Genomic DNA, 13,404 nt, shown 5'->3' on the forward strand with positions numbered 1-13,404 from the left:
ACAATGTCCAGCAAACAGAATAATCCTCTTTGAACTAGCTGAAAATAAATTGGTAATAGCTTCACCTACCTCATTTGGACTCCTGCATCAACATCCTTGGGCTTTTCAAGTTCCAGAGGTAACTTAGCTGCAGAATGGTCTGCAGGCTTTTCCTCAGTTTTGCAGACCTTCTCCCCCTCTCCTTTGCCATGAGGCTCCTCTTGCTCCTTGAGCCACGCCTGACCATCCTTCTGGTAGCTGCTCAAACTGTGGTAAGAGTGATTTGACTGCCTTTCCTGGTGATCATCCTCCTGCTCAGAGCCATGGGCACTTTCATGGGAATGTTCCAGCTCACTGAGGTGAGAGCTTTCCTGGCTGACATTGCAAGAGGAGCCGTATCTACTACTGCCAGCAGGACTGTGAGAGAGTAAGAAAGTCCATCAGAAAAAACAGTGGCTTGGAAAAACACAAAACAACCTGCACATGTAAAAAACTGAGCAGTACACTAAATATTAGTGAAAAGGCATGCTATGAAGTCATATTTAACTATTATATTCTTATGATTATTATGTAACTATAGATTTGTGAACCTCAAAAGTTTGGTAGGCAGTAGAAATACTTCATACACAATCTACCAGTATATAGACCATATTTACTTTTTGTGTATATACAAATATATATATACACACATTCGCATATGCTCTATACATTGGTCTTTGTTGCACCAAGTACTGCTTCACCTTACACCAGCTACAAACTGCAGTGAAGATATTCTAATAACCAGATAGGAATAAGAATGGAAACACAGCAATTCAGAGTGAAAGTGCTTCTGTCTTCTGCAGTTTTGCTGCAATTGGGGGTCTTTATCACATCTATTTAAGGTGACTGTTGTTAAAAAATAAAGTTAACTTCACTTTTATGCATTAAAAGTTTATGATAAAATATGTTGCAGTCAAGATTAAGACTGTCAAGACCTTTAACTTACAATCTTTTACAAAAACAGAAAAATTTTTCAAAGAAAAGCCAAACATAGGGGTGTGACCTCTGTGATTCAAGACACCACTTTCAGGACTGAATTCCTAGAATCCTCAAACAAAATACAGCAGATGGAGATTTCTCATGCAGTCAGGAAAACTATGGCCAAGAATTAAGCAACACTCATATTTTTCTCTTGCAGTCTTGGAAGAATTTGGAGCCAGGAAGTTCTGTGAGTGCAGAGCTGCAACTGTATGATCAGAGGAACAAGTTTCACTTACATTACATAGAATTATATATATACTTAAATTTAAGTTTAGCAGGGCTCTGTTTTGATTTTTAAGGGCAACTATAACTTGGCACATGCACAGGACTCATTGCACTCATGAAATATGGGTATCTTCCTCTAGGGACTTTCATAACTGCATGAAATAAATTTTGCACCAATTTTAGGAAGACCAAGCTTTAGAATATCTTCACTGATATTTCTGAAAGTGTTTTAATATATTCATTAACATGAAGTAAACCTAAGTAGTTCTATAATTTATCATCAGTAAGTCAAATTTCTCTCTAAAATTTAAAACATTTACCTTACATTTTGAGAACAAAATTTTCCTCCCTACCAATACATTCTACCTGTTACTTTTTTTTTTAGCAAATACAGTAGTAATATTATTCCTAAACAAGGAAGCAAAGTTAATTGTATGCAGCAGAATTAACACACAAAGATTATAACTTCTGAAAGGCTGATGAAATTAGCCTGCTAAGAACATCTTGTTCAGTGGGACACACTATAAGAACATGAGAAATTCAATTACACTTACAGAAAAGGAGTGGGAAAAGGGGAGAAATGGTCTAAAAGCTTGTATGGAACCAGTGACTGCAGTTTGCCATATTGTCTGTGACAGCCACCAGCGAAACCACAAACACTGGGAGGGGACTGGGACTGAGCTACAAACATCAGACACCAAGGCCACTCTCTACTGCTGCAGCATTGCATTATAAATGGTCAAATCCCATTTATTATGCCTCATTTGTAACTAGCCTTTTCTCATTCAGTTGTTCCACGCCATGCAGATCTGCAGCCAGTGTGTCAGGATGCAGAGCTGCTCCATCAGGAGCAGAATCAAGCCCAGTTTCTTTCTCCTCAGGCTTCTCTGGCACATGCTCCTCTGCCTGATCCTCTTTCTGCAGTTCACCTGAAATCACATTCTGTTGATCTTCCGACTCTTTGTCAAGCTTCTCTCCCAGCTCTTTGTTGGATGCATCATCAACAGTGTTTGCACCAGATGGCTCTTCAGAACGTTCATTGTCTACAGCGTCAGGCTGCTTTGAAGACAACTTCACTTCTATATTTGCATCAGTCACTTGATCCGAGACTGCAGATTTTGAGTTTTCTTCTGAACTGACTGTTCCTAACACCTTGTCATCTGGTTTTGACAAAGCCTGTGGTGGTACATGTGGTTCCTTTTTGGCAGAGGTCTCCTTGATGTCTTTTTGCCAGGGAAAGGAGAAATCTAGCTTTTTCCCAAATACTGCTCCTGGGGCACTCTCTGGCTTACTCACCTTTTCTTCACCACCTCCTTCAAACAGAGACATAGAGAGTTTCTTAAAACTGGACACAAGGCCCTCATCTGCTCCTGCTTTATTAGCAGAAGGTGGTTGTTGAGAGAAGAATGACCCAAAAGGTTTTCCGCTATCAGAAGATGACATAAAGCCGAATTTTGGCAAACTGGGTATGCTCGGTATTTCAAAGACAGGTTTACTATTGCTTGCATCTGGAGCAACATTATTAGCTTTACCCTGTTTCTTCAAGTCAGATTTGGAAGCAATCGCTTCTACAGGCATCCCCTCAACTGTTAAATGCTTTTCCTGTTCAGCAGTTTGCTTTTCTACCTCACTTGTCTTCTCTTCCTTCAGCTCAGGCAGATGAACACTGGGCTCATCAGCTGGAGCTGTGGGTTTGCTATCATTACTACTGGTCAAGTCCTGCTGATCAATACCAGCATTGCCCTGATCCCCTGTAACAGCAGGCTCTGATTCAAGTGAAGCACTCTCATCTAACTGGGAAAGGTTTGTGTCTGCCCTGTTAGTTTGGGCTTCCATTTCCAGTGCGAGCTCATCAGTAGAGCCAGTGTGAAGGATGTCAGAGGCTGCCTCGTCTGCAGGAGCAGCTTCTTCCTCTGCTACACCTGAAGTCCCCACAGCTGGTTGGAAAGTACCTACATCAGCCTGGCCAGTGGCCTCAGTCTGCACTGCATCACCTGCACCACTGAGATCAGACTGGCATGGCAGAGCATCTACCACCTCAGGGGGCTGTGCTTCACTGTCCTGCTGCAGCACCTCAAGGGCTTCATTCTCACTAGAGACTCCTGTTTCTGGAGTGGCACTCAAAGGTTCCTCTTTAGAGGTTTCCAAGCTCTTTTTCTCCTCAATTTCTGTTTTCATAGGAGACTCTTCTGTGGAGTTCTTTTCTGTCGAAGCAGCTATTACATCCTTCTTCACAGAGGTAGAGACATCTCTTTTAGACTCTCTGGCTGCAGCTGTATTTTCTGGCTCCCTAGAGTCTTTTGCTGAAACAGACCCAGTGACATCTTTCACACCAGTGCTTTGAGGTTTAGGGGTGGATTTTGGAGGCATCTCTTTTGGAGATTCTTTTGGACCTTTGAAGATGCCAAATATATCATTCGTGAAAGCTGGTGCTGGGCCACTTGGGAGGGATGAGAAACCAAAGAAAGAGGAGCTCCTCTTCTGTGCAGGTGGAGGTGCAGTAGCTTGAGGTTGAGAAAAGAAACCAGAAAATGTTTTAGGTGGTTTCATTTTTGTCATGAAACTGGAAAACATTTCAACTGAAGAATCCAGAACTGATTTATCACTCTCAGGTTCCTTTGGTTTGCTTTGCAAATTAGGTGCCTCTGGCATTTTAGGAGGAACATGTGGCTGTTGTGCCCTTTGTAATCTGTCAACTTGTTCAGGTATTTTTTGTTCTGGGAACTCATTCTGTACACGTATTTCTTCAGACACCACTTCATTTTTCAAGTCACTCATACTATTTAAGTCATTTAGACCCTGGGAATCCATCTTTTCACCTGAGGCCACACTATGATCAACCTTTTCAGAAGTTTGCTCTTTGGAAGAATAAGGCCCTTCATCAGTAGGAAATGCAACACTGTCCATTTTCTCCACATTACCCAAAGCATTTTCTTCTGCCCTTGGGGAAATACTCTGTTGGTCCCGAGAACCCTCCTGCACAGTGGGAGTCTGAAGGCAAGGGCCAGGAGCAGACAGGCTGGTTACGGCAGTGTCCTTGGCCTGTGGAAGCTTTCCTAAGCCACTTTCTTCACTGGCCTGTGGAAGCTTTTCTGAGCCACTTTCCTCATTGACCTGCGCAATCTTCTCTAAGCCACTCTCTTCATTGGCCTGTGGAAGTCTTCCTAAGTCACTCTCTCCACTGGTCTGTGGAAGTTTTTCTAAGCCACTCTCTTCAGCTACTGCAGCAATACTTTCTACACTGCCCACTGCCAGCTTTTCTGATTTATTTTCTGGGATTATGAGGTCATTAGATGTTTGTTTGCCAGTCACTGCTGCAATAATATCATCAACTTCTTTTTTATTGTCTGCATCTTTTTGCATGGTAGAACTGCTGGTTTTGACACCAGAGTCAGTGGGAACACTTTGCTTAGTATGTGGTTTAGCATTCACTGTTTTAGTTGGTTTTGTATTACTCTTCTGTCTGGGAGCAGTTGGTGGCTTAGAATTCACTGGTTTAGTTGTTTTTTCCTGCCCTGGAGTAGTTGGTGGCTTTTCATCCAAAAAGGATGTCAAATTGAAGAAGCTAAAACTAGTACTTCTCTGAGGTACACTCTTTTCAGGAGCTGGACCACTGGAGAAGAAGGAGGGCAGATGAAACAGCCCCTCTGTTTCTTGTTGCTTCCCACCAGCAGGAGCAGCAGCAGGCGCTGAAGGCTTTGGTTCATCGGATCCAGTGAAGAAAGAGAATATGCTCTTACTGGCGGGCTGGGATTTTGGAACAGTGATATCAGAGAAGCTGAATGGCAAACTGAAACCCGACTCTTTGGGTGTCTGGTCTGGCTTTGGTTTTGCCCTATTAGCTGTGTCTCCCACACGACCTCCCTGTTGCTTTGGTGTGGCCGTGGGTGTGCTGCTTTGCTGCCCGGCTGGCTGGCCCAGCTGGCTTCCTCTGGGACCTACACTCACTGGCTTCTGTGAAACATTTCCAAGAGGCACTTTTTTACTTCCAGGAGACTCCTCAGATTTTTTACTTTGTTGTTCCTCTTGCACCCTGGGGCTAAGAGAGACCTGCTTGTCCATGCCTTCTGTTTTCACCTCTTCCTTGGGGGTGGAGGACAGACACGGCATACTGGCACTCTGAAGACTCCCAGTCTTCTCAGGTTTCTGCCTTGGCTCAGTCACAGTCCTGCTGTTGGGTTTTGGCAGAGTAGTAGGACTTGAGGTTGGTTGAGAAGACACAGGCTCCACTTTGAAGAGATCTCCAAGGGATCCAAATAAAGATGAGATGCCAGAGGTTTCCTTCTGTTCTGGCTGTTTCACCTCTTCTGGTTTATTACTTTGCCTCTTCTCCAGTTCTGGTGATGGCTGTGGCACTTTGCTTACTTGTGTTTTAAAGAAATCAAAAAATCCAGAAGATTGGGGTTTGTTGGCAGTTGAGGTTGCAGGAGAATCTTCTCCAAGACTGAACAATTTCAGAGCACTTTTAAATAATGTCTCCTCAGGCTCAGTGGCTGGTTGGCTCGGAGTTGGCTGTGGCTGACTTGGTTCATTAATGGCTGCATGCCTTTCCAGACGCCTGGAAGCTGGAGCTGCTTTAACAGGTCTCTCTTCCCGTATGGGCCTGCCATCTGCAGCAGTTTGGCTCAGTATAGAAGGAGATCTTGTTAATCCTGGTTTTACAACATGGATGTTTTCAGTCCGGTGTAATTCTGGCTTTTCGTTTCTAGCAGCCTCCAAATTAAGTTCTGATGAAGTATTTCTTCTTGGTTCTGATGTAACAGGAAACTTCTGCCCAGTCTGTTCTTCATCTAACTTTTTATTTGGTGTAAGTGGTAAAATATCAGCCTTACTTTCAGATGGTTTTGACCGTGTGTCTGTTCTCTTTGAGGTAGAATCTTCTGATGTCTCAGAGCCAGGGCTTGTAGACTTTCCAATTAGTCCACCCAAAGCAGAAAATAAGGAGCTAACTTTGTTCACTGGTGTTTTCTTATCTTCCTCAGTCTTTTTTGCTTCTGTTACTCTTTCAGTAGATGCTGCAGTTTCTTCAGCTTTAGGAGTAGACTGAAACAGCTGGAATCCAAAGAATCCTGATGACCCACTCCCAGAAGTTGTCACTGGGACAGCCTTACCAACTTCCTTGGTGTGGGATTCCTTACTCAGAGATTTACTGAAAGATGCCCTAGAATGTGTTCTGAGATCAAGGGTTAATGGAGGCTCCTCTGAATGACTCGGGGTTTCCTTCTCAGGTCTGAAATCCACTTTTAGTTTTTGAAGTTTATAACCTGAAAAATCTAATGGCTGCTCTCTCTGATAATAAATTGACTCCTCAAACATTTGTGAAAAAGTTTCCAAATTCATGTTCATTAGCTGGTCGCTCCTCTGCAAAGCTACTGACAAATCCAGGGGTTTATTTGTTGTATAATCATCTAGACACTCTTCTTCAGCAAACCAAAACAGTTCATCTTCACTGCCAAGAGGCACTTTGAAACCACAAACAGCAATTGTGCTGTCTTCCAGCACAGCTCTTGGAATAGAATCCATCTGGAAATTATAATCCCAGCAGTCCATGTAGGAGTAAGTTTCAGGAGCACACACGTAGACATACTGTCCAGTGGGATCAGTGAGCAGGGAATACACATACTGGTTGTCACTGTACATGTAGTATCCACAATCACCATCTTCTGATGGCCACCACACGCCCTGCTCAAGCATCATTATCCACTCCTGATACTCCCTGCTATAGGATGAGTACATTAAGCCTTCATCCATACTTAAAGTGTCTTGGTCAATTAGTGTCCACATTGCTCCATCACAGCCAGAGGAGTAGCTCAAATCCATGGGCAACTCTTCAAATGAGTAACTGTTGTCTCTTTCAAAGGGCTGAAAGTTACTGTAACTTTCACTGAGAGAATTAGCAGTCCATGCATCGTTTTCTTCCAAACAAATGTCTTGGAACATTAACTGGTCAAATGATTCATATGATATCGCACTTAAATCTAGACTCTGTCCATCAAAATTGGCATTAGTCTGCCAATCCATCACATTTGCATTCCCATCCTTTTTACAAAGATTCATTACCATATCATTTTCAGGCCAGTCCAAGAACTGAGGGGGCAGAACAGGGTTCTGGTTTAATACGTAGTAAACTGGTACTGCTATTCCATGAGTGTCAGCCAGTCCCCCCGTTTCATATTCCCATTCAAAGCTAGAATGGCTCCTTGTTTCCTGATAAGCTGAGTACTGCTCTGTAGAGTTACAGCTTTTATTAGTCAAATTGAGTGATTCATTTGATCCTTTGTTTAAAGGAGTTGGAAGAATTTTAGATTCTGCACCCTGGTGAGGAATATGCCTGCTATTTACAGGCTTTCCAGACAAGTCCTGTACATTGGCTTGCAGATTTAGGGCCTCAGGGAGCACAGGATGTGCACTGTGAGGAACATGAGGCTCAGTTGTTTCATTTACTCTTGCACTGGATAGGTGGCCAGTAGTGGAAGATTCCACTGTTTTCACATTATCCTGATTCTCCTTTGGTTTTGGCAGCAGATTTTTTAAGAAGCTGGAAGCTTCCTGCTTTTCTCCAGTGCTGCTTTGACTGTCAGAAGCCGCTCCCGAGTTACTGGGTTTCGTCTCCAAGCTAGAATCCTCACCTCTATCAAAAAGCTTCATGAAGCCCAGAGAATTTGGTTTTGTCTTCTCTTGCTTACATTCAGACAAGTTTTCATTTGAGGCAAACCTAAATAAGCCAGAAAATAATCCAGGAGAAGTGGTTTTCTGGCTATCACCCTCACTTTTAACAGTTGAATCTTGATTATTGGCTGTATTTTCATTTGAAGAAATGTGAAGAAAGCCAGAAAGAAAACCTGTTGTGTGCTTCTTCTGAGTACCATCTGCACTTGGAGCTTCTGGCCCTTTGGCTGAAGAGGTGGATTCAACTGAGCCTTTGCTTAAGTCTGCTACATTTACTCCCTCTTTCATCTGTCCTCCTTTTACATTTCTAGGTTCTTCTTGAGTACTCTTAGATTTTTGCTGCTCTTCTTTGGCCTTAAAGGTAGCAGAGGCACTATCCTGGTGTTTTTCTCTGTTTACCTGGACAGTAGATAGGTTTTCTTTAGCCATGTTTCTCCTTTGTAAAAGTTCCTCCTTATTGTCTGATAAATTTGGAACTGAGCTAGATTTTACTGAAACAGCATTTCCTGAATTACTGTTTCTGCTTTCATGCAGGGAACTGCTACTAGAACCCTGATGACTTTTTTGATGCTGTGTAGGTGCTAGATTTTCTGCAGAAGAAAATTTAAATAATGATGACATAAAGCCTCCCTTTTCATTCTTCTGCTCTTGCTTTGCTGATGAACCTAGCCCACTGATAAAAGGAAGTTTTCCAGTGAAAGGAAATGAGTGCTCTTCCTTTGATGAACTACTTTGTTTTATATCCTCCTCAGACTTATGGTCTTTAAAATGTTCAGATGTACCTTCTCTCTTCTGTTGTTCAGCAGAAGGAAGTAACAATTGACTGAAAGACTTTTTGAGTGGGCTAAAAAAGCTTTCAGACACTGTACCCTGATCTTGAGGCTGTGACTTAGGTTCCACATTACCTCTGTTTTGCTTGTTTGCCAGTCCATGGCCTGCAGGATGCTGATCCTCTGGGTGATTTGCAGGAGGCTGGTCCCTAGCCATGGGTGCACCCCCTACCAAAGCGGCACCTGGCTGACTTGTAATAGGATGCATATCTGGTTGCTTTGGTGGCACATCTGGCTGCTTTGGAGCCAAGAGACCATCAAGATTGGCTTTCAGACTGAAGGAACTGACTGAGTTTGTGAGCCTGCCAAAGATGGAAGACACAGAAGTGCTACTTGCATTTACCTCTGCCTCACTTTTAGTCTCACTTTTCTGTGCCTCTAGAACAGTGCTGCTGGTCCTGGCTGACATCTGTCCAGATGGTGCTTCGCTCCTTTTTGCCTCCTCAGCTTTCACAGCATGGCTGTCCTTGGTGTGCTCCTCTTTTGTGACTTCTTGTTTTGGCACTTCCTTCTCAGAGAAGATCTTTAAAGGATTAAACATGCCTAGAACTGAATTCACAACTGAATGCTGGTTCTGCTGGCTGTCGCCAGAATTTCCTTGTGTTTGCTGGGGAGGATGTGGTGCAGAAGCCTTACTGTCTGTCCCAGTGGTTTCTGGCTTGCTGGAGTTTGTGTTCTGGGCTCTTTTATCACCACTCACCTGGGATGGTAGCAAAGATTGAATGGAGAACTTGGTGTCAGATTTACTATCTGCTGCCCCTCCAGAAGCAGAACTCTCACTTTTAGCCTTACTGGTAAATACATTCAAGATTCCACCTTCTAATGAGTTTTTGTTTTCTGTACTCTCTGGAGTGGAAGACACAAGTTTTTCAACAGATGCTGTGAGTTGCTTTGTGCTTGACCCTACCTTCTCTGTGAAAGAGCTAAAGAGGGAATTCACTGTATTTTTCACACCTGACAAGTCCGGAAGAGATTCAGATTTGCCTTTGGTACTCTCCTCTGCAGCAAGATGTTTGGTCTGCTCAGATTTTTTATCTTCTGCTGTATTATCAGCATTATCCTGCTTCAGTGGCACATTCTCAACATTTTTTTTTGTTTCTGGCAATGTACCAAATTTGCTGATTTCTTCCTCCTTTTCAGCCAAATATTCAGAGACTGATTCTACCAGACACTGAAGTTCATCCATTGTATCTATGTACTCCTCACTGGGTTCCTCAACAGGTGACAGTGTTAAGTCTTGCACAGGATGATCACGCTTGCTCTCTTTAGTTTTATGGTTTTTATCAGTGCCATCTTTTGACTGGGAGCCCATATTTGCAGGGAAATTAGCAGTTATGTTTCTCAAATGGCTGATGTCAGAATCATACCATCTTCTTGAAAGTTCCCCCATTTCCTCATCTGAAACAGGCGAGTACTGGAACTCATCAGAAGCACTGCTATCAAATTCCTCAAGGACATCAACAGGCATAAAAGTGTTCTCTAGCATCCTCATGTGTTTCATGTCCTCACTGTTACTCAGGTGAAGTGAGTCCTCACAGTTCATCCCCTGCCTGTTGGGCAACTTGCCACTTTTAACCATTAACCCATTTTTGTATGGGCGCAAGACTGGATAAGCAGGCAACCCCTTCCCTTCACAGTTCCTGGTATATTTTCTAACTCTATCATATACCGGGAAATCATCAATGGGTTCAGAATCAGCTTCCACACCATTGAAATAAACTATTTTCTCCTCAGGAAACTGCAGACTTCCATTTCTTTGCAGGCTTATTCGTTCCCTCTCTTCAAAACTGTATCGCAGTTTCTTTTTCCTTCTTCTATCAATTGTATCATATTCCTGAGGATATCTAGGGACATCTACAGACCCTGGCTCCAGACACACATTTTGGCAGTATCTTGATCTTTCATAGTGATTTAAATTTTCTCTTTTTGAGAGAGTTTGTATCTTTTTCCCATTTTTCTCATGCCAACTTCTAGTTTTATGATTTTTTTCTAGGAAATCCTCTATTAACAGTTTTCCTAGCTCTTCATAGTTATTGTCCTGTTCTTCTTCTCCATCTTCAGTGTCAAATGGAATGATCCTGACTCTTTCATTTCTAGCTAGAGATCCTTGTCTAAGATGAGAAATAAAGGGAGTGGGAGGGAAAGGAAGAGAGGCAGCAAAAAAAATAGGAAGGGAAAAATAACAGTTTTAAAAAAAGCTATAGGAAGGACAGAAAAAATAGTAATGGAAAAACATGCATTAAATAAACGAAAATTAAAATCAGAAACATTCAGGAATAACAAAATTGAAAACCTTCCAATCTGCCACCATTACACTTCAATCAAATAGTCAAAAAAAGCAGCATGGGTTGTGAGATTCCATCGGTTATGTCTGCACAAAATTTAGAAATGCCTTTTTGAGGGAGAACAGCTTTTTGTGATCAAGTGAGGGCACACAGCCTTGGCAGTACCAGTACTCTGCTGTTGCTTTTTTAGGCATGCTGAAAAGAAGTCACTTATTGCAGCAACAGGACTACTTTGAGATGCAGTGCCCACGTGCACCATTCCACTATGCTGTGCCTGCATTTCGGTCACCCTGGGCTGCAGACTTTGTTTTAGCAGTACTCATAAAGCCTTCAGGGACCTTCTACCTCCCAGAGGTGGCAACAGAGCAGAGATTTCATCTGGAGACTTAGGAGCCACTGGACCCCAGGCAAGTGAGGACAGGAGACAAAACGTAAACTGTGGGCACGAGCAACAAGAGGAGTTTCAGCTATTTTACCATTCTTCTTTGCTGGGAGAACTCTTGCTGCAGCTAAAGGCCTCAAGGTGCCCCTAAACAAGACAAAATTAAGATTCTCAGAGCTGTTACTGGACCAGAAGGAAAATCCAAACACTGGTGCTGGATATTAGCCCATCATAAGCCCCAGATGATTTTCAGGATCTGTATTTCCCATTTATAACACATTTGAACAGATCCAGCAATTTATAATTGTGCATTGTGGGAGAATGGATTAAGCTGCAGCAATTAAGCTGAAACAATCTGATGCTTTCTAGAAACCCAAGTAAATGACCCTTGGGATTTTGGGATTAATTCTTATCCCTTGGTCAGCAGGATAATCTCAATCGTTCAACAGCCCCAAGGGTAGCAGCAAGGAAACTTCTTCACCTAAACCTCACAAGGACAGCTTCTGATACAATCTAGATACAAACAAACGGGTAGAAAATGGATGCAAAAACATCAACATGATCATCTGAAAGATGCAGCTTTGCCTCACGTCATCCACTGCTGAGAACTGAGGAGCATGAGGGCATGTGTGCCCCTGACCCCCTAGCGCCAGAGAAGGGCAAAGATAGCAGGAATTTTATGGATACTGCTAATCCAAGAGTCTTAACCATGAGAGCTGCATGGAGCATGCCAGGATAGGATACAGATGGGACAGTCCTGAAAGAGAGATGGGTCATTGCATTTTCTACTGCTGCTTTAGTGCTGCATTTCCAACAGTATTTGCTAACTTATACTAATTGGAAAGACGCTCCTTACTTTAAATGAATCCTGTTATACACAGTTGTACTGTTATACAACACTTATCACACTTCTTGCTCACTATTTTAAGCCAGTAAATGAAATAATTTTCTTTCAAAAGATTCCCAGGGCCACCACAGTTACTGGATCAAGCCCTTCCAGAGCTCAGCTGAAGACAATGGATGCTACATGAATGTCTGAAGAGCCATTATCTGTAAATGCTGAACCGAAAAATGTACTAATTTAGGCATAAAGAAAATGACTTTTCTTTCTAATCTTTATAAATTTCTTTTCTTTCTTTCTTTTCCTGTATGTGTTTTCCCTGCTCTTTTACAAAGCATCCCTTTTATTAGAAATAATGATGAGAAACCCAACACACGAGAGGAGAAAAAGACATCAGCCCAGCATTTAACTACTGCAGACCTAAAAACAGCTGAGGCAAACAGCGAATATCAGCTGAAATGTACCACAAGAACACTTCAAAGCAGCAACACTGGGGAAACAGGCAGGGAGGGCAACCCACTCATCTGACAGATCTTAAGACTCAGATGTGGACTCTCATAGTGGAATCTATGCTATCATACTGAGTAAGACTAGGGAGGTATGAAGGACAAACAGTTAAAGAAAATGAGCATTGCAAAGAAAAGTTAGTGCTTAAACCAAAAAAAAAAATAACAACAACAAAAAAACCAAACCAACACACAAAAAACCAAAACAAAACAAAACAAAATGCAAACAAACAGAAAAAAAACCCCCACAAACCAAAACTGAGGGAAAGATGTCTGCTCTTCTGAAGCCAAACTGGTTGCTGGCAGCAAAACACACTCCAAGGACACATAACAATATTGCTTGTCATCCTTAGGAGAGGTTGGAAGAAAATACATTACTTCAATCACAGGAATATGATCACATGTAACAGCTAATAAAGAGAAGTAGAACTTGTTCATCCAAACATTGTAAGAAAAAAACTCAGGTGCTAGAACAGACACTTTCAACTGAGGCATTTCGGCACTGACAACCTTCTGCACAGTTCAGCAGGCTCTTGTCTGGTTCTTCTGAGTCTGCCCAGGAGACCCTCCTACAAGCCCTCATTTTCACAGCAACCATCAGCTGCAGTCTGCCAGGAACACTGATTTCATCAGGTGACTGCCTGGCACACAGCACTGAGAGCTACTA

At 42.5% G+C, this 13,404-nt stretch overlaps 1 protein-coding gene across 1 annotated transcript in view; it reads right to left on the bottom strand.

Moving 5' to 3' along the window:
- Positions 1 to 13,404, bottom strand: part of UNC13B (unc-13 homolog B) — a 206,775-nt gene that overhangs the window by 128,088 nt on the left and 65,283 nt on the right. Inside the window, exon 9 of the mRNA XM_058044077.1 lies at positions 70 to 396. Within this exon, the coding sequence (XP_057900060.1) occupies positions 70 to 396 (327 nt within the window). The remainder of the gene's footprint in view (positions 1 to 69; positions 397 to 13,404) is intronic.

This window comes from Melospiza georgiana, chromosome Z, assembly GCF_028018845.1.
Source record: "Melospiza georgiana isolate bMelGeo1 chromosome Z, bMelGeo1.pri, whole genome shotgun sequence".
Lineage (NCBI taxonomy): Eukaryota > Metazoa > Chordata > Aves > Passeriformes > Passerellidae > Melospiza > Melospiza georgiana.